Source organism: Salvia splendens, chromosome 6, assembly GCF_004379255.2.
Source record: "Salvia splendens isolate huo1 chromosome 6, SspV2, whole genome shotgun sequence".
NCBI classification, from domain to species: domain Eukaryota; kingdom Viridiplantae; phylum Streptophyta; class Magnoliopsida; order Lamiales; family Lamiaceae; genus Salvia; species Salvia splendens.
The window spans coordinates 14,083,656-14,106,799 of NC_056037.1; the positions used below are offsets into that span (position 1 = coordinate 14,083,656).

The 23,144-nt window shown below is 41.4% G+C and overlaps 2 protein-coding genes across 3 annotated transcripts; both read left to right on the forward strand.

Moving 5' to 3' along the window:
* Positions 1-9,918: 9,918 nt before the first annotated feature.
* LOC121809666 (glucan endo-1,3-beta-glucosidase 11-like) lies at positions 9,919-13,647 on the forward strand. 2 transcript variants are annotated; one of them, XM_042210416.1, is made up of 4 exons: positions 9,919-10,257; positions 10,806-11,830; positions 12,192-12,246; positions 13,362-13,647. In XM_042210416.1, exons 1-4 carry the CDS (start codon positions 10,209-10,211, stop codon positions 13,382-13,384), a joined length of 1,152 nt encoding a protein of 383 aa, XP_042066350.1. In that variant the 5' UTR covers positions 9,919-10,208; the 3' UTR covers positions 13,385-13,647. The 2 variants fall into 2 exon arrangements, with proteins under 2 accessions (XP_042066350.1, XP_042066349.1); XM_042210415.1 differs by lacking the exon at positions 13,362-13,647 and having other exon boundaries at positions 9,920-10,257; positions 12,192-12,375.
* Positions 13,648-18,947: 5,300 nt separating this feature from the next.
* On the forward strand, positions 18,948-20,061 carry LOC121807122 (cucumber peeling cupredoxin-like). The gene is made up of 2 exons (XM_042207319.1): positions 18,948-19,342; positions 19,548-20,061. Exons 1-2 carry the CDS (start codon positions 19,114-19,116, stop codon positions 19,961-19,963), a joined length of 645 nt encoding a protein of 214 aa, XP_042063253.1. The 5' UTR covers positions 18,948-19,113; the 3' UTR covers positions 19,964-20,061.
* The last annotated feature ends 3,083 nt before the right edge of the window (positions 20,062-23,144 follow it).

The window sequence follows — 23,144 nt, forward strand, 5'->3', positions numbered from 1 at the left end:
TCTTGTGAATGAAGAAATTCTTCTTTCTACACTCGTGTCTTCTTTATAGCTTTTCGTAATCTCTTTTACTCCTGTTGTGGTTTACTGCCTGCTCGGTAAACTGAAATGCCGAACTGACATAGCTGCTTTGTATTCTCAACTCTAAGGAGCTGGAGGTACTTCACTGGAAGCGGCTATACTCTTCGGCTTTAAACGAAGCTGAGAAAAAAGCCATAGATGACCAGGTGAAGTATGACGAACTCTTGGCTCGGTTAGTGGAGCTGGAGTCCAACAATAAGGACTTAAAGTCCATAAAGAAAGATCTGGAGGCCGAGCTGAACACTGTCATCGCTGAGAGGACTGCATATGAGGATTTCATCTGCGGGCGCGGGGGAATGACCATATCTGAAGTTCAGAATCAAGTTGATGAACTGTGGGAGGAGCTTCATGTACTCCGGAAGAACAATGCGCTGGAGAGCTCGGCTTGCCAACAAGTTGTGAAGTCATTGCGGCGCTTGGCTTCTCGGTACGACATCATTCTTTCCCGGCGTCCCTCAATCGAGAGATTCCTTAGGCGTTTCCCGCCAACGGATGCTCACACTCCAACTCAAACCTCTAATCCACTTGCTCAAGATTCTACTCCAAACCAACAACGGACTCAGGATGAACCGGAAACGTCAAGACGAGAACGTACTCCAAGTCAGCAACGGACTCCGGAGCAACCGGAAATGTCAAGACGAGAACGCCCTGAAGTTCGTAGAGGAGTTGTGATTATGAGTGAGCAAGATCAGCGGATGCTTCGTGAAGAGACTCTTCGCCGCCGAGGTGCTAGAACTTCCCGGACTCAGGGAAGGGGCGGTAGGTCGATCAGAGCATCTCGTCGACCTACTTATTCTTCAACTGTTCGGAACACCCGAACTCAGCATCATGAGGATTTTTTGGATAGGTGGCTCAACTTTAGCAACCGTGGACAGTAGAATAGTCCTTTGTAATGGTGTAACGCCTTCTCGTAGGGCAGCGAAATTGTATGCCGAACAAGACTTAATAAATGAAATTTTTTCATTTCGCTTCTATCACTGCGTATTTACAGTTCAGCGATTTTTTATTTCATTTATTGTACTCGTCCGCGGTCTTATGAAGAAAACTCTTCTTTGGCCGGACTCGTCCTCAGTCTTATGAAGAAAACTCTTCTTTGACCGGACTCGTCTTCGGTCTTATGAAGAAAACTCTTCTTTGACCGGACTTAGTTTGTGTCCTTATTTGGCGAGTTTTATCGCTTGGATTGGACTTTCCCTTTGTGTCCTAATTTGGCGAGTTTTATCGCTTGGATTGGACTTTCCTTTTGTGTCCTAATTTGGCGAGTTTTATCGCTTGGATTGGACTTTCCCTTTGTGTCCTAATTTGGCGAGTTTTATCGCTTGGATTGGACTTTCCTTTTGTGTCCTAATTTGGCGAGTTTTATCGCTTGGATTGGACTTTCCCTGGTTGACCGAAGTGGTTTTCGGCTTATTGCAGTCCGTTTCAGACGAACTGCTTGTTTCTTAAGCTGAATTGTGGTCTTGTATCTTCCTTAGAAGCTTGGACTCACAATTGTCTTTAATACATGATCTAAAAAGGGGATCAGCCTTTAAAGATCAATATACCTCAGTAATATTTATAAGAGACAAAACGCACATAGAGACTAAACGCACATAAAGACAAATAAAAAAGACGAAAAAGATTTTAAACTTTTATAAAACGACCAGCATAAAGGACAAATAGAAACATGAAAGCACATATCCCTAGGACCGAACTAGATACATGACTGACCGGACCTTGTCTCTTACAAATGGAACTTCTTGAGGTTGGAAATATGCCATGTTCGGGGTACTTGTTCTCCTGACATGTGAGTCAATTTATAAGACCCTTTTCCCAGGACTTCTGACACCCGATACGGACCTTCCCATGTGGGTTCAAGTTTGCCCAGCTTTTCTGCTCGGCTTACTTCATTGTTTCTCAATACGAGATCTCCCACTTGAAACTGCAGCTTTTTCACCCTTTGGTTATAATACCGGGTTACTTGCTCCTTGTACTTGGCTGCTTTTATGCAGGCCAGTTCTCTTCTTTCTTCGGCAAGATCTAGTTCGGCTCTCAGTCCGTCATCATTCAGTTCTGTTGAGAAATTGAGTGTTCGGGGGCTGGGTATGCCGATCTCAACCGGAATTACGGCTTCAGTGCCGTACACTAGACTGTACGGAGTTTCACCGTTGGAGGTTTTTGGTGTAGTTCGGTAAGACCATAGGACTTGAGGAAGATTTTCTACCCATTGTCCTTTGGCTTGTTCTAACCGAGCTTTTAATCCTTTCACCAAAATACGGTTTGTTACTTCCGTTTGTCCGTTTGCTTGTGGGTGAGAGACCGAAGTGAACCGCTGTTGAATATTCAACTCTTGGCACCAATTCTTGAATGTCTTGTCGGTGAACTGAGTCCCATTATCCGAAATGAGGATATGGGGTATGCCAAATCGGCAAACTATGTTCTTCCAAACAAAATCCAATGCCTTCGAGCTCGTTATCGTAGCTAATGGTTCAGCCTCCACCCACTTTGTGAAGTAGTCCACGGCAACGATCAAGAATTTCATTTGCCGAGGAGCTTGTGGTAGTGGTCCTACTATGTCTATGCCCCATTGCATAAAAGGCCAAGGGCTTTGCATAGCACATAGATCGGTCTGCGGCATCCTTGGGATATTTGCATGGATTTGGCACTTCGTACATTTCTTAACGAGCTGTACTGCTTCTTGTACCATAGTTGGCCAATAATATCCCCATCTCAGAACTTTTTTAGCTAAAGCTCTAGCTCCGATGTGGCTGCCGCACGATCCTTCATGAACTTCTCTAAGGATGTAGTCCGTCTCTTCTGGTCCTACACATCGCAATAACGGTTGAAGGTAGGACTTTCTATATAGGACTCCTTCATGAAGTTCATACCGAAGTGCTCGGCATGTGATTTTCCGAGCTTCTCTCTTATCCTCGGGCAGTTGTCCTTGATCTAGATACTTTGATATTGGCGTCATCCAGTTCGGCGAGCTGGTTACTGAAAGTACCTCAGCATCATCAATGCTTCTGTGCGGTAATTCCTCCACTTTTGAGCTCGGATATGAGGCCAACTTGCTTAAAGTATCTGCTCGGCCATTTTCCGCTCTGGGAATGCGGATTATCCGAAAATAAGAGAAACTTCGGCTAATGTTTTGCGCTTTGTCCAAGTATTTTTTCATCCTTTCATCTCGGGCTTCACTTGTACCCAACATGTGATTCACTATGACTTGTGAATCACAATGGATTTTGAGAGATTTGATAAATAGACTTTGCGCTAACCGAAGTCCGGCAAGAAGGGCTTCGTATTCGGCTTCGTTATTAGTGGTTGGGAATAAGAACCGAAGTGAATAAGTTACCTCGTGTCCGTCGGGAGCGATAAGTAGAATACCAGCTCCACTTCCCGTCTTATTCGAAGCTCCATCTACGAATCCAATCCAACAGTCCGGCGGCTCTACTTCGGGTTCCTGAGGCTGTGTTGGTTCATCATTGGTAGGGCTTTTCGGTTCGGCGATAATAGGGATTGCTTGATCGAACTTTGCCTCTACCAGAAAATCTGCCAAGGCTTGTCCCTTGATGGCTTTCCGAGGTAGATATTCTATTGAATGTTCTCCCAACTCTATGGCCCACTTGGCAATTCTGCCTGATGCTTCAGGCTTAGTCAAAACTTGCCGAAGTGGAAGATCGGTTAAGACGCATACCTTGTGAGCATAGAAATATGGCCGCAGTCTCCTTGCTGCATTTACTAATGCCAGAGCAATTTTTTCCAGAGGTTGATACCTTGTTTCGGGACCTCTTAATGCTCGGCTTGTAAAGTAGATAGGACGCTGCTTTAGGCCTTCTTCTCTTACAAGTACCGCGCTAATGGTTTGATCTGATGCCGCTAAATATAAGAATATCACTTCGGCATCTGTTGGAGCAGAGAGAATAGGGAGTTCGGCTAAATAACTTTTGAGTTCGTCAAAAGCCTTTTTCTGTTCGGCTCCCCACTCAAACTTTGGTGCCTTCTTCAAAACATTGAAGAACGACAGTTGCTTTTCGGCTGCTTGGGAAAGGAATCTATTCAGTGCGGCGAGACATCCAGTTAGCCTTTGCACATCGTGTATGGACTTCGGCATTGCCATGTTCTGAACAACTTGAACCTTTAGGGGATTTGCCTTGAGTCTGTCCTTTGAAACCCAACAACCCAGAAACTTTCCCGAATCTACCAAAAAGGTACATTTTTGGGGATTGAGTTTGAGGTTGGCTTTTTTGAGCACGTCGAGAGTTGATTTGAGATTGTCTTCGTAATCCGAAGTGCTTCTACTTTTAACAACTATGTCGTCAACATAGACTTCAACCTCTTTTCCGATCAGGTGCCGAAATAGCTTGTCTACCATCCTTTGATATGTGGCTCCGGCATTCTTTAAACCGAATGGCATCTTTTTATAAGCAAAAATGCCGAAGTCAGTAATGAAAGCCGTTTTTGAAGCATCATTCTCATCCATTAAAACTTGGTGGTATCCTTTATACAAATCAAGAAAACAGAAAATTTCGAAGCCTATCAAAGCTTCTACTTTTTTATCTATGTTCGGAAGGGGGTAGCAATCTTTAGGACAGTGCTTATTTAGATCGGTAAAATCTATGCACATCCGCCATCCTCCTTTTTTCTTGATCATCACAGGATTGGCCACCCAAGAAGGATATTTTACTTCGAATAATACATCCGCTTTCAGTAATTGGCGGACTTCGTCATGGATGACTTGATTTCTTTCTGCCGCAAAGAGTCTTTGCTTCTGTTTTATAGGCCGGACTGAAGGATCAATATTTAACCGATGTGTAATTACCTCGGAAGACACTCCGGTCATGTCCAACGGAGACCACGCAAAGACATCTTTGTACTCTTTGAGGAGCTAGATGGTCTTTTCCCGGAGCAGAGGTGTTCCCGCGAAACCGATCTTGACCGTTCTGGATGGATCATCTTCGTATAACTGAACTGTCATCGAGTTCGGCTCCGGTGTGACTTCGGTCATTTCGCCTGCCTCTGACTCCGGCTGCTGTGATTGCTATGCTTGATGGTGCCGATCTGATTGCTCGGCACTTTTAAGCGCAATCTGCAAACATTCTTTTGCTCTCTTTTGATCACCTCGGATGACTGCAGTCCCTCCTTTAGTGGGGATCTTGATTGTGAGGTGATAAGTAGAGCAAATGGCCCGAACTGTGTTGAGCCAGTCTCTTCCCAGGATGATGTTATACGGGGACCGAGCTTTTACCACAAAAAACTCGATCATCGTACTGGAGCTAGTAGGCGCTCTTCCCACCGTAATCGGAAGGCTGATAGTACCTTCAGGGCGGGTGTCTTCCTGGGCGAAACTTTTCAGAGGAAGTGGGGCCGGACTGAGCCGAGCTGGATCCACTTCCAGTTTATCAAAACATTCTTTAAAAAGAATGCTAACCGACGCTCCTGTATCCACAAACACTCTGTGGATCAGTTTGTTTGCCACTCCGGCTTGAATGACAATCGCGTCTTGATGAGGAGAAATGGCCGGGACGGGATCTGCATCTGAAAACGTGATTACTTCCTCCTTCTTCAGCCTTTTATGCATAGGCTCCTCTCGATTGACGCCTCTGCGTTCTGCTTTTAGAGACGACTTAGTCTTCCCGGCTGGGAGAGCGTCAATAGTCTGGATTACTCCGTCATATTGCGGCTCGTCATCGTCTTCGGGATCCTGTTGCCTTTTAGGATCCTGAGGAGCGCAGTTCGCACCTCTCTGTTTCTTATTCTTCTTCGGCAGCTTGCTTTGGTATTTTTTTAACGTCCCTGCTTTCACAAGAACATCAATACCTGCTGCCAAATTTCGGCACTCCTCGGTATCGTGACCGTGGTCTTGATGGTAGGAGCAGTACGTATCCTGACTTCGGCGCGTGGCTGATTTCGTCATCCGCTTTGGTTTTTCGAACATATCAGAATGCAGTTCGAAAATTTCCGCTCTCGACTTGTTCAATGGTACGAACTGAGCGGGCGGTTTCTCAAGATCGAGACGTGGTCCCAATCTGCCTTGTACCGGTGCCCTTTGAATTCTTTCAAAAGGAGTTCGGCGAGGAAGCCCCTGATCGCTATGATCGGGCTTCTTTTTGTCTCCTCTGGATGAGCTGTCTAAAGACCGTTTTCGACGGTCTGCCTCATCGGCACGAGAAAACTGGTCCGCAATGTCCCACATCTCTTGAGCTGTTTGCGGACTGCACTCAACGAGCTTTCTGTAGAGAGCTCCGGGCAGAATTCCATTTTGGAATGCCGAAATGACAAGTAGATCATTGAGATCATCTACTTGTAGGCATTCCTTGTGGAATCTCGTCATGAAGTCGCTAATTTTTTCATCGCGACCTTGACGTATAGAAAGCAGCTGAACCGAAGTGATTCGGGCTTCCGCTTTCTGGAAGAATCTCCTGTGAAAAGCATCCATTAGATCTCTGTAAGATCTAATGCTCCCTTGAGGGAGGCTGTCAAACCACCTTCTTGCGTTCCCGATAAGCAGCTCGGGAAACAGCTTACACATGTGAACCTCTTTGAGACCTTGGTTCGCCATATTATACTGATAGCGTCCCAGGAAATCATGAGGATCCACTAACCCGTCATAAGTCATTGACGGAGTTCGGTAATTCTGTGGCAATGGAGTTCGGGTGATATCATCCGAAAATGGAGTCTTCAGCGCTCCATACATGGCGAATCCGACATCTCTTCGGTATGGTGGAGATGGAGTTCTCCTGTGATTTCGGTAACAAGGAGGAGAAGGAACATATCGGTGGTGAGGATTCTTTCTCCTGGAAGGTGCGACACTACTGCGGTAGTGGCTTTCATGTCTGGAGGGGGAGGGAGAATCCGCTGTTTTCTTCTCCGGCTTCTGGCTCTTTTGCAGGAATGTTAGGAACTCATCCTGCTTCTCAGCCAAGAACGACTTGACAGCCTCATTCAAAGCGAGCTGCTGGGGAGGCTCGGTGCGATGACTTTTTGAGTGGTTTGTTCCTTCACCGTGAGAACTGGAGGCAGATTTCTCCCGAGGCTGTTTTCCAGACCTATGGGCTGGACTAGCTTCCTCACCTTCATCACGGACGGAAGTATGGGTATTATGTGATCTGGTACGCATTTTTTTTTGGTAGAAAAGGATCAAAAACTCGCTTTTATCACAGTTTTGGTTCTCTGTTTCCCACAGACGGCGCCAGTGATGATGTGGCGAATTTTTGATGGGAATAAATGCAAGTAATAAATGATCACAACACGGAAAATTACGTGGTTCGATTTACTGAGGTAAATCTACGTCCACGGGAAGAAGAGAGGGCAAATTTGTATTGCTTGGTCTCGCTTACAGATTACAATACTGATTTGCTATAAGATTCAGGATCTAGAGAGCTTAACCCCTGTCTATCTGATCTAGGTTCTATTTATACATTGAACTAAGATCGTGGTTTGCAGCACCACTCACTAGATCGTGGATGGTTGATAACTGCTTAACACCACTAAATAGATCGTGGGTGTAATGGAGGTCGTGGAGATCCTGCATGGGTCCACTATCTCCTTGTTCGGTCGAACACTGAGACCGAACTGCTGAACTTTGCCGATTAGCTTTTGCCGATCTGAGAGTAGAGCTTGATTGGTTCTTTTGCCGATCTGAGAGTAGAGCTTGATTGGTTGGCTTTTACCGAGCTGTAGGCTGCGACCGAACTCTTTGGTTGTGCCGAACCGATACTCTTTCTTGGGTTTTGAGAGTAGAGCTTGATTGGTTGGCTTTTACCGAGCTGTAGGCTGCGACCGAACTCTTTGGTTGTGCCGAACCGAACTCTTTGGTCATGCCGAACTGATACTCTTTCTTGGGTTTTGGGCTGATGGGCCGTCACTGTTATTGGGCTCGCAACTAGGGTTTAGTTGTTTAGTTCGTACCCATCACGTATAACTAGTTTAAATTTTAATATCATCTGAATTTAAATCAAAATTAAAGTTTGACCATTTGAATAAATTATTATTTATAAATGTTTTTATAATTTTAGATGTATATACATTAGATTTGATGACGACGACTGATATTTTTATTATTATATAAAATTCATATACTACATTGTAGTACATTCTTTAAAAATATAGAACAAATAAATGTAGTAATTATATACTCCCTCCATCCCATAAGAATATGCACTATTTCCTTTTTAGTCCATCCCATAAGAATATGTATTTTCTACTTTTGGAAACTCTTTTCAATCTAATGAGGTGAGACTCATTCTCCACTAACAATACTTTAATTATTTTTTCTCTCTATCTCTCTCTTACTTTTCCAATTTTGCATTAAAAACCGTGTCTAACCCAAAGTGTATATTCTTTGAGGACGGAGGGAGTATTAAAAATGAAGATGTACTACGTATTATCTACTATATATATATATTATAAATTAATAATTAAAAAATAATATAAATGTTAGATTTAATTTTAAAAATGCTAATAGATTACCTAATTAGATCAATTATGGATTGAAGAGGCCAGGGGTAAGAAGAGAAAGTAAAAATTGAGAATGACAATAATTTCTAGAGAAATGTGGTGATATTTTTTTGTTTTAAGAATTAAAATGTGTACACTCTTCTTTTAGAGATATGATTTGAAGTTTATTCTACTTCCCCGTATAGAAAAAAAATAGATTAATGTAATTATTTAAGGGTATCCACTAAAAGTAGATCAAATTTAAATATGGAAAATTTTAAATAAATATTAATTATACACAATATTTTAAATGTGGATTTCACATTCCACTAATATTACTCCTACGGCCCACCATCGTTTCCCTCTTTCTCTCTTATTTTACTAATTTATCTATTTTTTTGAACGGAAGTTGTAGTATAGTGCTCCTTCCGTCCCAACAAAGTTGAGTCTTTTAGATACAAGGATTAAAAAATTGTGTAGAAAAATATGAAAGAGAAATAAAATAGGAAAGATAAAGAAAGTAGTACTCCCTCCGTCCACGAAAAATAGAGCACAATTGTCATTTTTTGTTGTCCACGAAAAATAGAGCATATATAAAAAAGGAAAATTCTTAACAACTTCTCTCGTACTTTTTCCCCTTCTCTCTTACTTATAATATGGACCCAACATTTCACTAACATTACTTCTCTCTTATTTTTTTTCCTTCTCTCTTACTTCACCAATTCCACATTACAACCCGTGTCATTCACAATGTGTCATATTTTTCGTGGACAGCGGGAGTATAAAGTAAGTAACAGAATAAAGCAGAAGTGATTGAATATTTTGTTTTTTTGTTAAAAAAAGGAAATGACTCAACTTAGTTGAGACATACCGAAAAGAAATACTCCCTCCGTCTCATTCAAGATGTCAATATTCTTGAGTGACACGAGATTTTAAGAGGACTTGATAGGTGGAGTAAATCGAGAGAAAAACATGGTTGAATATTTTAATGAGAAGAAATGAGAGAGTGATTTATTTCTGAATATAGTAAATGGATATCTTGAATTAGACAAACTAAAAATAAACATATGAACATCTTAAATGAGACAGAGAGAACGACTCAATTTGATTAGGAGGGAGGGAGTATAAGTAAAAATATACTAGAGCCCATGTTCCAGTGTGGGAGACACGCGGGATTGCATGTATATAAAGGGCATCAGGAAAGTGATGAATCTGATGGAGCGTGAGACCCACCGCGATCAGCTACAAAGTTGCCCTAATATAATAGTACTAACACTACTAATACTCCTTTTTTAAAAATCAAACAATTAAAAATTAAAATATAGATATAAAAATATTTCGGGCATATATTTAAAAAGGAAAACGAGAGAGAAATATTTGAAGACTATAAAAACAAGAGACAAAGTGGAGCAGAAAAATCCAATCACCGCCCGACAAAAATTGCATATATTTTTATTATTCATTCATATAATTCTACGCTCTATTATTGAATTTTTTGCTATGTGTTAAGACTCGATTCTTCACTCACTGCTGAAGAAAACGACCGTTACAAATCCCCCTTAAACCTCCCCCGTTTTGTGAGATCATTAGCGTCTTCTTGCTTTCAAACATTTTGTAAAGCCTATTGGAAACTTGAGAAATCAGTTGCTCGTTTTCTGCTTGGGATGAAGTTTTAGAAGCTTTTAATTTGAAGTAATCGAGAATTTCCTGAAGCGATGAGGATTCTTGGACTTCTGTTCTTCGTTTTCTTTCTCGGGCGCGATGGTAACTATTGATTTCTTCATTAATTCAGCACCTTTTGTTTCGCGTTTTTGGGAAGAACATGATTGAAATATATGGTTTTGGAGCTCTTATTTCAAATATGCTATTGATTTAGATCATCGATCACGGTCGCTTTTGCAAGAAAGCTCATGTTTTATAATTTTAATTTTATAAGTATGTTTTTTATCAGTTTTTTTTAGAAAATTATGTTACTGGTTTTGAACCTGAAATCAGATCAGTAGGTACTTTTTCCTCGGCATATGAAATTAGGTTTTATGAATCAAGTTTTATTGAGATTTGGCTTATTACTTCAATTAGGTGTTGTTAAATCCTTCATTTGTGTTGAGCTGAATGTGATTTTGTAAACTCTGGCTTTATGATTTTGTAATTTTGAATAACTTGCTTATTATCTTGCTAGGGTTGTATCCTCATGAATGGGGCAATTCTAGTGCAGTGATGGATTTAAATACTTTGCTATTATAACATGTTTAATGCTGCAAGTGATGAAGTCTTTGTTGCTTATCTTATTTTCCACTATATATCTGCTGCAGCTATGGCATTTACTGGAACGTTTGGGATCAACTACGGTAGGATAGCAGATAACATCCCTTCACCCGATAAAGTGGTAATGCTGCTTAAGGCTGCAAAGATCAAGAACGTTAGGATTTACGATGCAGATCACAGTGTACTCAATGCCTTTAAAGGAACTGGACTGGAGTTGGTGGTTGGACTTAACAATGGTTTATTGAAAGAGATGAATGCTAATCCCGACCATGCCCTGAATTGGGTCGAGGACAATGTGAAGGCATTTCTTCCCGACACGCATATAGTTGGGATTGCTGTAGGGAATGAAGTTCTGGGAAATGATGCTGATCTTTCACAAGCTTTATTGGGTGCTGTGAAGAATGTATACAATGCCACGAAGAAGCTCGGAATAGATAGAGCAGTTCAGATTTCCACAGCTCATTCACAGGCTGTCTTTGAGAATTCTTACCCTCCTTCTTCTTGTACTTTCACGGATGCTGTCTCTCCGTTGATGAAGCCTCTCTTGGAGTTCTTTTCGCAAATTGGATCTCCGTTTTGTCTTAATGCGTATCCCTTTCTGGCCTATACTTACAACAAGGGGAAAATCGACATAAACTATGCTCTATTTCAGCCGAATAAGGGAATAGATGATGAGAAAACTGATTTACATTATGATAACTTGCTGGATGCTCAGATCGATGCAACTTATGCAGCTTTAGAGGATGCTGGATTCAAGAAAATGGAAGTTATAATCACGGAAACGGGTTGGGCTTCTCATGGGGACGAAAGTGAGGCTGCTGCTACGCCAAGTAATGCGAGGACGTACCACTTCAATTTGCGTAAAAGGTTAGCCAAGAGGAAAGGGACCCCACTTAGGCCGAAACATATATTAAAAGCGTACATATTTGCCTTATTCAACGAGGACTTGAAACAAGGTGCTGGCTCTGAGAAATATTATGGACTTTTTAAAGCAGACGGGAGTATATCATATGATCTCGGTCTCCCTGGACTTAAATCTTCGTCTACTTCATATTCGTTTTTATCCTTTAAGGTACTGGTTTTCTTCTTAGATAAATTGTTCTATAATTATTTGTGCATAAATCTACTTCCCTTTCTATATTCACTAACTGCAATGTAGTATTTTAATTTATTCATAGTGACATGCGACATTTGAATGTAGTTTTTTAAAAAAATGTATTAATATGAATGATGCAACCAACAGCACAGAAACTTCACATGAGGACTGCTGATGTTAGAACACTTGAAATTGGTTGAAAATATCACCACATTAAAAAAAAAGTGTACATCTCTAGAGATACAGATCATTTGAGGCCTGTTTGGTATCTGACGTTTGTGTGATAGGTATGACGATGCGTTTATTATTCTTACGATAAATTTGTGATTGTTTGCAGGAGCTTGGAGCTGGAAAGTGGTATAGATGGTGTTTCTTGTTATTGACAATCTCAGGTTCCACATTAATTCTGCTCTTGAGATTATAATAGTAGCAATCTTCAATCATATAGTAGTAATAAAGTGGTGACTATATTTTTATTTGTGATTCGAGAAATGGAAAGTTTACACCCATTTTGTTTGTCATATCTATTCTAACTTGCATAGACATAGAGAGGTAATATCTATTTCGAGTCACTCATATTTGGGAATAGTGATTAGTTTGTAGACTTGAGATTATAACAAGTGCAACTGGTGGAATATGTTTGCTCAAAATTTATTTGCTATATTCGCCTCCAATAAATTAAAATTAGAAAAAAATTGGTATGGACCATAATCTCTTTTGTTACAGACCTAAGTACGTCATTAGGATTCTCATTTGGGTTCGGCATGGGTTTTAAGAAAGTATAAAGAAATGCAAGTGGGAAAAGGTAGTGGAAGGCGAGACCCATTTTCAATATTAGTTTTATAACGGAATGTGAGTGGAATGAGTTAATGGAAAGTGGGGTCTACCTACCATTTATAGTAAAAGTGAACCGAGGCTCTTAATGTCGGATGGACTAAAATAGTTAACCGGGACTCTAATGGCGGACTGAGGGTGTAGTATAAAAAGGTTTTTGTCTAGAAATACGTACATTCGGGTGTTTTCTTGTTTATAATTTTAATTTTTTAATCTAATTTTATGAGTGGGATGATTATATTTATGCATAGTACACACTACACAGCAAGTTATGTAAAATCACCAAAAAACTATGTAATGTTGTAATTAGCTCATCAATACTTTATGATTGTTTTAGTTTACATTTTTTTAAAACTTCTCTCCGGTTTTCATCCAAACAAAGAACCTAAAAAGGTTAGAATTTGTTGGACTTTGTAAAATCAATGTAAAAATTAGTAGCAACTCAATATTTGGACAGTTTGACAAGGTAACTATTTGGGGTGATATTTATGAGCTTTTCAACGTAAAATACACATGTAAGTTTGTGAATATGCTAGTATCATAGGAGAAATCAATCTAGAGTGAACTGCACAAAAGGTCCCTAACTTTTGGCTTTGTAACAGCAGAGATCCCTGACATTTATCCAATCACAGGTATCTAACAAATTATATAATCACAAACCTTGTTTTTTCAGACCATAAAACCCTCATGGCTTGAAAGGGCAAACTCGACCTTTTGTGAGCCGCCACTGCATCCCACCTGCTGCATGTACCGTGGATGAGACGTCAATCCTAATTGATGTGACAGAAACATCATGTCTTTTATCCTCTCTCTTCTCTTCCCACGGTAGACATCTACACCTCTAGAGACTTGTACTATCTTATAGTATGACGAAATCATTAAAAATATAAGTTTGTAGTGAAACAAAATACATATATTTATATGTATAATTGAAAAAAACCAATTGGGTTTTTATTGCATGATTGGGCTTTTAAAACAAACTAAATTAAATAATAAAAGATCAACAAATTAGGGCCTGTTTCACATTTCTTTTTAAAAATTGAAATATAGTTGTAATTCACTTATTCATCTCTTCTAAATTAGTAAATAAATAACGAAAGATAATAAAATTATAAATTTTGAATTTCATAAGTTTTGCAATTATTACTTAGGTATGTGACAACTGATTTTAAACATATAGTAATTAAATTATAACTATGTTTGTTACTTTCTTCTTTCTTTAAGGCGTTACATATTCATATGATGAATGAAGTAGGTAAAATTAATTGTCGATTTCTTCGCGATTATCCCATGAATCCCTTGTCCGCCGCCGCCGGAATTTCGGTCGTTTTCGCGGCCGGAAACGCCGCTCTCGCAGTCGGAGGGGCAAGAATTCGAATCCAAGGCGTCTGAATCTTCTACGAGATCTTCAAACAGCGTCAGTTTTTTGCTCTTCTTCTCGATTGAAACGTGATTTGATCCACAGATCAAATTGTCGTCGTATTTTTCGCTGCACATCGCGACAAGAGTTTTGCTTGATCGACAATTCCAAGAAGGTAGGAAAACTCGAATTTGCTAATCGATTAGAAAAAGTCTAATTTTTCAAAAAGTCAACAACCTAATAAATTAAGACTAGCTGGAGGAATTAGGGCGGCTATAGCTATATTCTTAAAACGACACCTAAAAAAGTCTACAGAAGCAAAATTTGAAGAAACGCTGCAGAATAGAGGGAGTAAGAGCGTCCACTATGGGACGCCCGCGGCTATAGCCGCGGGTTGGGGCGGTGGACGGGCGGTTTATAGTGGCGAGCGTGTCCGCCTCGGAGGTGGACGCGGCGGACGTGGCGGGGGTGGGCGGACGAGCGATCGCCGGGTTCGGGGCGAGGACGCGGCGGGGGTGGGCATAGCCGCGCCTATAGGCGCGGCGATTATAGTGGAGACATTAGCCGCGGCGTGCGGCGAAAATTTTTATTTTTATTCCTAATTGTCATTTTCTGAGTTCAATGATGTTTGGAGCTTTTTTGTTTCGGTGATAAAATGTTTTTTGTCTATATTTGATTGACTGAGCTTGTAGTAGTGGACATTTATTTTTATTTTTACAGTTGCTTTTATTTTTATTATAGTGGGGAAATTTTTTACCGGCTTGCAATACAACGAATATTCGGTCCTAATTACCTCGTTTTCTAGTTATTTGCACTGCAATTATTTAAATTATACTTGATTAAAACTAAAAATATTTTAAAATGAAAATTGATTATAAAATTTGGGGGCTATTGGAGGTGTCCACTATAGTGGCGGAAATAGAATTTTGAGGCTATGGACAAAAAACTGGGGCTATGGACAAAAAACTGGGGCGGAGCTATTGGGCGTGGGCGCCTTATAGTGGACACCCTAAAAAGCCAAAACGACATCTAAAATGAATCAATACCTCAAGAAAGAGTCAAGAACTGAGAAACCCATTTCGCAAGACTCAAACTTTACGAGATTAAAACAGAAATCAAAAGTGGGAAAGGTTTGTTTGGTGGAAGAGAGGTAAGGAATACGATGGAAACAAATATACTGTAGAAAGAGATCCTATATAGAGAAGAGGGCCAACGGAAAACACAGCAGACTAGATGTGCAGCATAGCATAGGGCGTTTAGAAAGGTAGGTTTGGTAGGTAAGGAGATTAAACTACCCTTCAGTCCATTTGGATATTTTCATCCAAAAAATGACAAAAAATACAAGATTTGTGATTATATATTTTATTAAATAGCTGTGATGAGATTTTTAAATATTATGAATCTATGCTGTTACAAAGCGAAAAGCTAGAGACCTTTACACTTCACTAGTCAATCTAAAAATGCCAATATTAAATGCGAAAACCACTAAAATTGAACAAGTGGTGCATAGTTATGGACGAATATAGATATAGAGTTGGTCCCATAACAACACATCGGCTCATCTCACACCCCATATTTCACAAACAACTGGACTCAATTTTTTCTTGCCTTATTCAATAAAATAATACTCCAAATCACACTTCTTCCTAACGGATTATGCTTCCTTCATCACACAAGATTATGCACTCTTGGTTGAACACTTGTTTTAATGCACAATTAATAAAGTAAGAGAAAGACGAAAAGAAAAAGTAATTGAATATTATTAGCAGAGAATGTGTCTCACCTCATTAGAGCATCCATAATGGGGCGCCCTATGCTCCATCACATCATCATTTTATCCTCCTACCCATTCACCTACAGTAGGGATGCCCTATAGGTCGCCATATAGTCCGTCCTAAGCATTTTATTTATTTGAATATATAAAACACTACAAAATTTGAAGAAAAAAACTTCATTTCATTCAAAGTTCAAATAGTACAGTACGAAATAAAAAAAAACTACAAATTCTCAATGGCGGTTACGTTCCCAAACTTTTTTAATCATGTCGGTCATGAGACGAAGATGGTCTTGTTGGTTGCGCATTGATGTCTGTCTAGATAGAACCTCACTGTAGCCCATTGGTAATCCTCGAACGTGGGGCGAGGTCGCCGTGCTGGAGCTAGATCCAGCTTCATCATCGCCCCAATCGGTGAGTCTTCCACCTTCGTGTTCGACTATCATGTTATGCAAGATGATGCACGCATACATGACATCGACGATGACTTCCTTGTACCAAAAACGCGCCGGACCTTTCACTATTGCCCACCGCCCTTGGAGCACACCAAATGCTCGTTCCACATCCTTCCGTGCAACCTCTTGCTTTTGGGCAAATAAAACTCTCTTCGAACCCATTGGGCAGCTGATCGTCTTCAAAAAAATAGGTCACCTCAGGTATATGCTATCGGCCAAGTAGTATACCCCATATGATGTTGGCGTCCGTTGGCAGTGAACTCGATAGCCGGGCCGTTGCCATTGCATTGCTCGGTGAAGAGATAGGATGAGTTGAGGACGTTGATGTCGTTGTTTGACCCTGCCACACCGAAGTAAGCATGCCAAATCCAGAGCCGATGGTCATCGATGGCTTCGAGGATCATCGTCGGGTGGTTGCCCTTGTATCCACTAGTAAATTGGCCTCTCCACGCCATCGGACAATTCTTCCACTCCCAGTGCATACAATATATGCTCCCCTAGCATTCCAGGAAAGTCCTGCACCGTCTCGTGCATCTTCATCAGGGCCTGGCAATCCTCAGCAGCCGGCCTTCACAAATATGTGTTGTTGTAAGCCTCCACAACTCCCCTACAAAATTTCTTCAGGCACTCGCGGCCAGTTGTCTCCCCGACGTGAAGGTACTCGTCGAACATGTCCGTCGTGGTGCCGTAGGCTAACTGCCGGAGTGCAACCGTGCACTTCTGCAACGGCGTAAGTCTGGGTCTGCCGATGCCACCTTCCCGATACTGTAAGTAAGGATCACGCGCCTCCAGCGTTTGGATAATGCTTAGAAAAAGATCTCGCCGCATTCCAAATCGGCGGTGAAAAACCGTCGGGCCCCATCATGATTCCTCGGCAAAATAGTCTACGATTAGATGTTGGTGAGCTAAGTCGTGCTCGCGGCGGACAAAGGTCCGACGTCGAATCGGTTGCATCTGCTCCGCTTGGACCTGCTCCTCCGCTTCACGGTCGCGCTCCATTTCGGCCAAGCATTCCGCCGCAGCCTTATGAACGCAATTGAATAAGGCCCAAGTCAAGGCCCGAGTAATGCCCTACGAGGTAGTCCAGTCGTCGTCAGGTCTCATTTTTAGAGTGAGAAAAATATTGGTGCGTGGGGAAAAGAGAACTGATGAGAGATGGGAGAGAAAAGTGTGGAAAATGGAATGAGAAATGTGAGGTATATATAGATAATAAGAAATTTAAAAAAATTAAAAATAAAATAAAAAACGTGTTGCATCGTCAGCGGTATCGTCCGCGTGACCCGCAATGGGACGGAGGATACCGCGGACGATGGATGTGTCATCGTCCGCGAAGCTACAATGGCGGACGATAGCCCTCCCGATGCATCGGGCGGACTATCGTCCGCTCCACTGTGGATGCTCTTAGAGAGAAAATTGTTTTCAAAAATTAAAAAAGTGAGTACTCTTATTGAATAGACTAAAAAGGAAAGAGTGCATACTCTTGTGGAACTTAGGAATATATCACACTAGATACATGCTTGTAAGTTGTAAGTGTAAGAAAGATTATAGTATTCTCTTGTCTCTTCGTCCCTATGTAACTAGTATTCCTTTTTGAATTATTTTATTATAATTAAATCATTTTTTTTATAGTAAAAAGTGATACATTCAATTTTTTTAAACTGTCTTTATCTTGTTATTTTATTCTCTCTTTCCTTAACCCAATATCATCTATCTTGGAAGTATTTTTTAGATACGAAATATTCATTGCATTATGTGCGCACATATATAATCAAGTAACAAAGAACAATATATACTCTCATTTTGAATACAATTAAAGTAAAAAAGTATACTCCGATATTTTTCATATTCATAGTATGAATTTTAAATGATTATATTGGAATAATTCATATCCTACCATTTGGGTAGGGTCTAGTGTCCTACTAAGTTAATTGTTGAATTCGTCCTAAAATCCAAATTCGGCCAATTCAACAAATTAAATGTAGAATACATATGAAACCAATATTATCATGTCTGGTCAATTCAAGTTATTCAACAATATTAAATGCACAATACTATAATATGACACCAATATAGTAATACCCTTACTTTTCAATAAAGTAAAAAAGAGTAAAAATTCTTCTTTTTGGGGGTAGAGCATAATTCCTTCCTTTTTAGTGCCACTAATAAACAACTATCCCAAACAACTAATCCAATCGTACGATGATATTCTTGTGAACGTTGTTTCGTCTTTTAATCCAAACGTATTATAATTGTGATTTATGGTTTCTACAATAGTATATTTACGTTTTTATTTACTTTTCTTTATAATTTCTTAAAAATTGTGACATGAAAATGTGAGACATAGTACTAATGGGTCGCAACGCAGTTGGCAGCGTGGATCTGTGGTGATCTTAAGATCACGGGTTCAAACTCAGTCGAGCAGGATTAATCGGATTCCGCCAAAGGCGGTATTCAGTACACCTGTAGTCAAATAAAAAAAATGCGAGGCATAGTATATTTTTGTGAGTGTAATGAATTATACAGGCATTATCATTTCAGCTATATGTATGGTAGTATAGTGGTACATTGGTACATGCATTGGTCACAATTTAAGCAAAAAGTTAGAAAAATGATGAAATAATATTATATGGAAAAAGACAGACATAGGATATTGCATCCGAGGACAATTCCACTATCACACAAATGTGACTGGTGTTAAAGAGTTGAGCTTGATATGTCAAGCTCTATCTTTCTCTATGGAATTCATTCATTCATTCATTCATATCTACTCTCCAACTCCACCTCTCAAAATATCAAAAGGACTACTCTATAAATAGATATATTCTGTAGCATAGAGATGGATACAGGCAGGGGCAACCAGAGAACATACTATAATACAAGGATGGAATTGGGTGGTGGATTTGTTTTGTGCGCGGTGCTGCTGGCCGCGGTGGCTGAGCTCGTGGGAAGAGCTACCGCGGCCACCTATGTTGTCGGAGATAATCTAGGATGGAATGTCCCTAGTAGCGTCGATGAGTACTCCAGTTGGGCTAGTCGCCATGTTTTTACGCCTGGGGATGTTCTAAGTAATCTCTCTCTCCATCTCTGTTATTTATGGAGTAACTAACTTTTCAATTTTTTTATTTTCTTATAACTAACTTATTGAAATCAGTACAAAATTAATTACAAGTTTAATAATCGGAAACATATAGTAGCAGTAATTGAAATGGTGAAGAGTTAGTTTTGAGAATTGTGGGAAGACTAACAAATTGGTGAAAATATATATGGCAGTGTTCAATTTCGTGACAGGGGAACATGATGTGGCTGAAGTGAGAAAGGCAGCATACGATGAGTGTAGCTCCAACGACCCCATCCTGCTGTCTACCGTCGGGCCGTGGAACACTACTCTCAACTCCACCGGAGAACACTACTACATTTGTACCTTTGGCAGGCACTGCTCCTTGGCCCAGAAGTTGGCTATCAACGTCACTGCCCCCTCTCCGACACCGCCTCCTTCCCCCCCTATGCTCCCAACCCCAACCCCAACCCCAACCCCGGCCTCTACACCACCAATGTCAGGATCACCATCTCCGATTCCACCACCAACACAGATGCCAAGATCACCATCTCCGACTCCGTCACCAACACCAATGTCAGGATCACCATCTCCGACTCCATCACTGATGGGATACGAACTAAACAACTAAACAATAATTGCGAGCCCAATAGCAGTGACGGCCCATCAGCCCAAAACCCAAGAAAGAGTATCAGTTCGGCACAACCAAAGAGTTCGGTCACAGCCTATAGCTCGGTAAAAGCCGACCAATCGAGCTCAACTCTCAGATCGGCAAAAGCTGATCGGCAAAGTTCAGCAGTTCGGTCTCAGTATTCGACCGAACAAGGAGATAGTGGACCCATGCAGGATCTCCACGACCTCCATTACACCCACGATCTATTTAGTGGTATTAAGCAGTTATCAACCCCCCTACCAGGGCTGCAAACCACGATCTTAGTTCGAATGTATAAATAGAACTTAGATCAGATAGACCAGGGTTAAGTTCTCTAGATCCTGAATCTCATATAGCAAATCAGTATTGTAATCTGTAAGCTAGATCAAGCAATACAAATTTGCCCTCTATTCTTCCCGTGGACGTAGATTTACCTCAGTAAATCGAACCACGTAATTTTCAGTGTTGTGATCTTCATTTATTACTTGCATTTATTCCCATCAAAAATTCGCTAAATCATCACTGGCGCCGTCTGTGGGAACACAGAAAACCAAAACTGTGATAAAAGCGAGTTTTTGATCCTCTTCCACCAAAAAATGCGTACCAGATCACATAATACCCATACTTCCGTCCGTGATGAACGTGAGGAAGCTAGTCCAGCCCGTAGGTCTGGAAAACAGCCTCTGGAGAAATCTGCCTTCAGTTCTCACGGTGAAAGAACAAACCACTCAAAAAGTCATCGCACCGAGCCTCCCCAGCAGCTCGATTTGAATGAGGCTGTCAAGTTGTTCTTGGCTGAGAAGCAGGATGAGTTCTTAACATTCCTGCAAAAGAGCCAGAAGCCGGAGAAGAAAACGGCGGATTCTCCATCCCCCTCCAGACATGAAAGTCACTACCGCAGTAGTGTCGTATCTTCCAGGAGAAAGAATCCTCACCACCGATATGTTCCTTCTCCTCCTTGTTACCGAAATCACAGGAGAACTCCATCTCCACCATACCGTAGAGATGTCGGATTCGCTATGTATGGAGCACTGAAGACTCCATTTTCGGATGATATCACCAGAACTCCGTTGCCACAGAATTACCGAACTCCGTCAGTGACTTATGACGGGTTAGTGGATCCTCATGATTTCCTGGGACGCTATCAGTATAATATGGCGAACCAAGGTCTCAATGAGGTTCATATGTGTAAGCTGTTTCCCGAGCTGCTCATCGGGAACGCAAGAAGATGGTTTGATAGCCTCCCTCAAGGCAGCATTAGATCTTACAGAGATCTAATGGATGCTTTTCATAGGAGGTTCTTCCAGAAAGCTGAAACCCGAATCACTTCGGCTCAGCTGCTTTCTATACGTCAAGGTCGCGATGAAAAGATTAGCGACTTCATGACAAGATTCCACAAGGAATGCCTACAAGTAGATGATCTCAATGATCTACTTGTCATTTCGGCATTCCAAAATGGAATTCTGCCAGGAGCTCTCTACAGAAAGCTCGTTGAATGCAGTCCGCAAACAGCTCAAGAGATGTGGGACATTGCGGACCAGTTTTCTCGTGCTGATGAGGCAGACCGTCGAAAACGGTCTTTAGACAGCTCTTCCAGAGGAGACAAGAGGAAGCCCGATCATTGCGATCAGGGACATCCTCGCCGAACTCCTTTTGAAAGAATTCAAAGGGCACCGGTACAAGACAGATTGGGACCACGTCTCAATCCTGAGAAACCACCCGCTCAGTTCGTACCATTGAACAAGTCGAGAGCGGAAATTTTCGAACTGCATTCTGATATGTTCGAAAAACCAAAGCCGATGACGAAATCGGCCACGCGCCGAAGTCAGGATAAATATTGCTCCTTCCATCAAGACCACGGTCACGATACCGAGGAGTGCCGAAATTTGGCAGCAGATATTGATGTTCTTGTGAAAGCAGGGACGTTAAAAAAATACCAAAGCAAGCCGCCGAAAAAGAATAAGAAACAGAGAAGTGCGAACTGCGCTCCTCAGGATCCTAAAAGGCAACAGGATCCCGAAGACGATGACGAGCCGCAATATGATGGAGTAATCCAGACTATTGACGCTCTCCCAGCCGGGAAGACTAAATCGTCTCTAAAATCAGAGCGCAGAGGCTTCAATCGAGAGGAGCCAACACATAAAAGGCTGAAGAAGGAGGAAGTAATTACATTTTCAGATGCAGATCCCGTCCCGGCCATTTCTCCTCATCAAGACGCTATTGTCATTCAAGCTGGAGTGGCAAACAAACTGATCCACAGAGTGTTTGTGGATACAGGAGCGTCGGTTAGCATTCTTTTTAAAGAATGTTTTGATAAACTGGAAGTGGATCCAGCTCGGCTCAGTCCGGCCCCACTTCCTCTGAAAAGTTTCGCCCAGGAGGACACCCGCCCTGAAGGTATTATCAGCCTTCCGATTACGGTAGGAAGAGCGCCTACTAGCTCCAGTACGGTGATCGAGTTTTTTGTGGTAAAAGCTCGATCCCCGTATAACATTATACTGGGAAGAGACTGGCTCAACACAGTTCGGGCCATTTGCTCTACTTATCACCTCACAATCAAGATCCCCACTAAAGGAGGGATAGCAGTCATCCGAGGTGATCAAAAGAGAGCAAAAGAATGTTTGCAGATTGCGCTTAAAAGTGCCGAACAATCAGATCGGCACCATCAAGCATAGCAATCACAGCAACCGGAGTCAGAGGCAGGCGAAATGAACGAAGTCACACCGGAGCCGAACTCGATGAAAGTTCAGTTATACGAAGATGATCCATCCAGAACGGTCAAGATCGGTTTCGCGGGAACACCTCTACTCCGGGAAAAGACCATCCAGCTCCTCAAAGAGTACAAAGATGTCTTTGCGTGGTCTCCGTTGGACATGACTGGAGTGTCTCCCGAGGTAATTACACATCGGTTAAATATTGATCCTTCAGTCCGGCCTATAAAACAGAAGCAAAGACTCTTTGCGGCAGAAAGAAATCAAGTCATCCATGACGAAGTCCGCCAATTACTGAAAGCGGATGTATTATTTGAAGTAAAATATCCTTCTTGGGTGGCCAATCCTGTGATGATCAAGAAAAAAGAAGGAGGATGGCGGATGTGCATAGATTTTACGGATCTAAATAAGCACTGTCCTAAAGATTGCTACCCCCTTCCCAACATAGA

Excerpts from the sequence above, each read along its gene's own strand:
- LOC121809666 (XM_042210415.1), top strand. The coding sequence starts at position 10,209 with ATGAGGATTCTTGGACTTCTGTTCTTCGTTTTCTTTCTCGGGCGCGAT. Across the intron at positions 10,258-10,805 it reads TTTCTTTCTCGGGCGCGATG|CTATGGCATTTACTGGAACG; the intron begins GTAACTATTGAT and ends TATCTGCTGCAG. Across the intron at positions 11,831-12,191 it reads ATTCGTTTTTATCCTTTAAG|GAGCTTGGAGCTGGAAAGTG; the intron begins GTACTGGTTTTC and ends GATTGTTTGCAG.
- LOC121807122 (XM_042207319.1), top strand. The coding sequence starts at position 19,114 with ATGGATACAGGCAGGGGCAACCAGAGAACATACTATAATACAAGGATG. Across the intron at positions 19,343-19,547 it reads TACGCCTGGGGATGTTCTAA|TGTTCAATTTCGTGACAGGG; the intron begins GTAATCTCTCTC and ends TATATATGGCAG.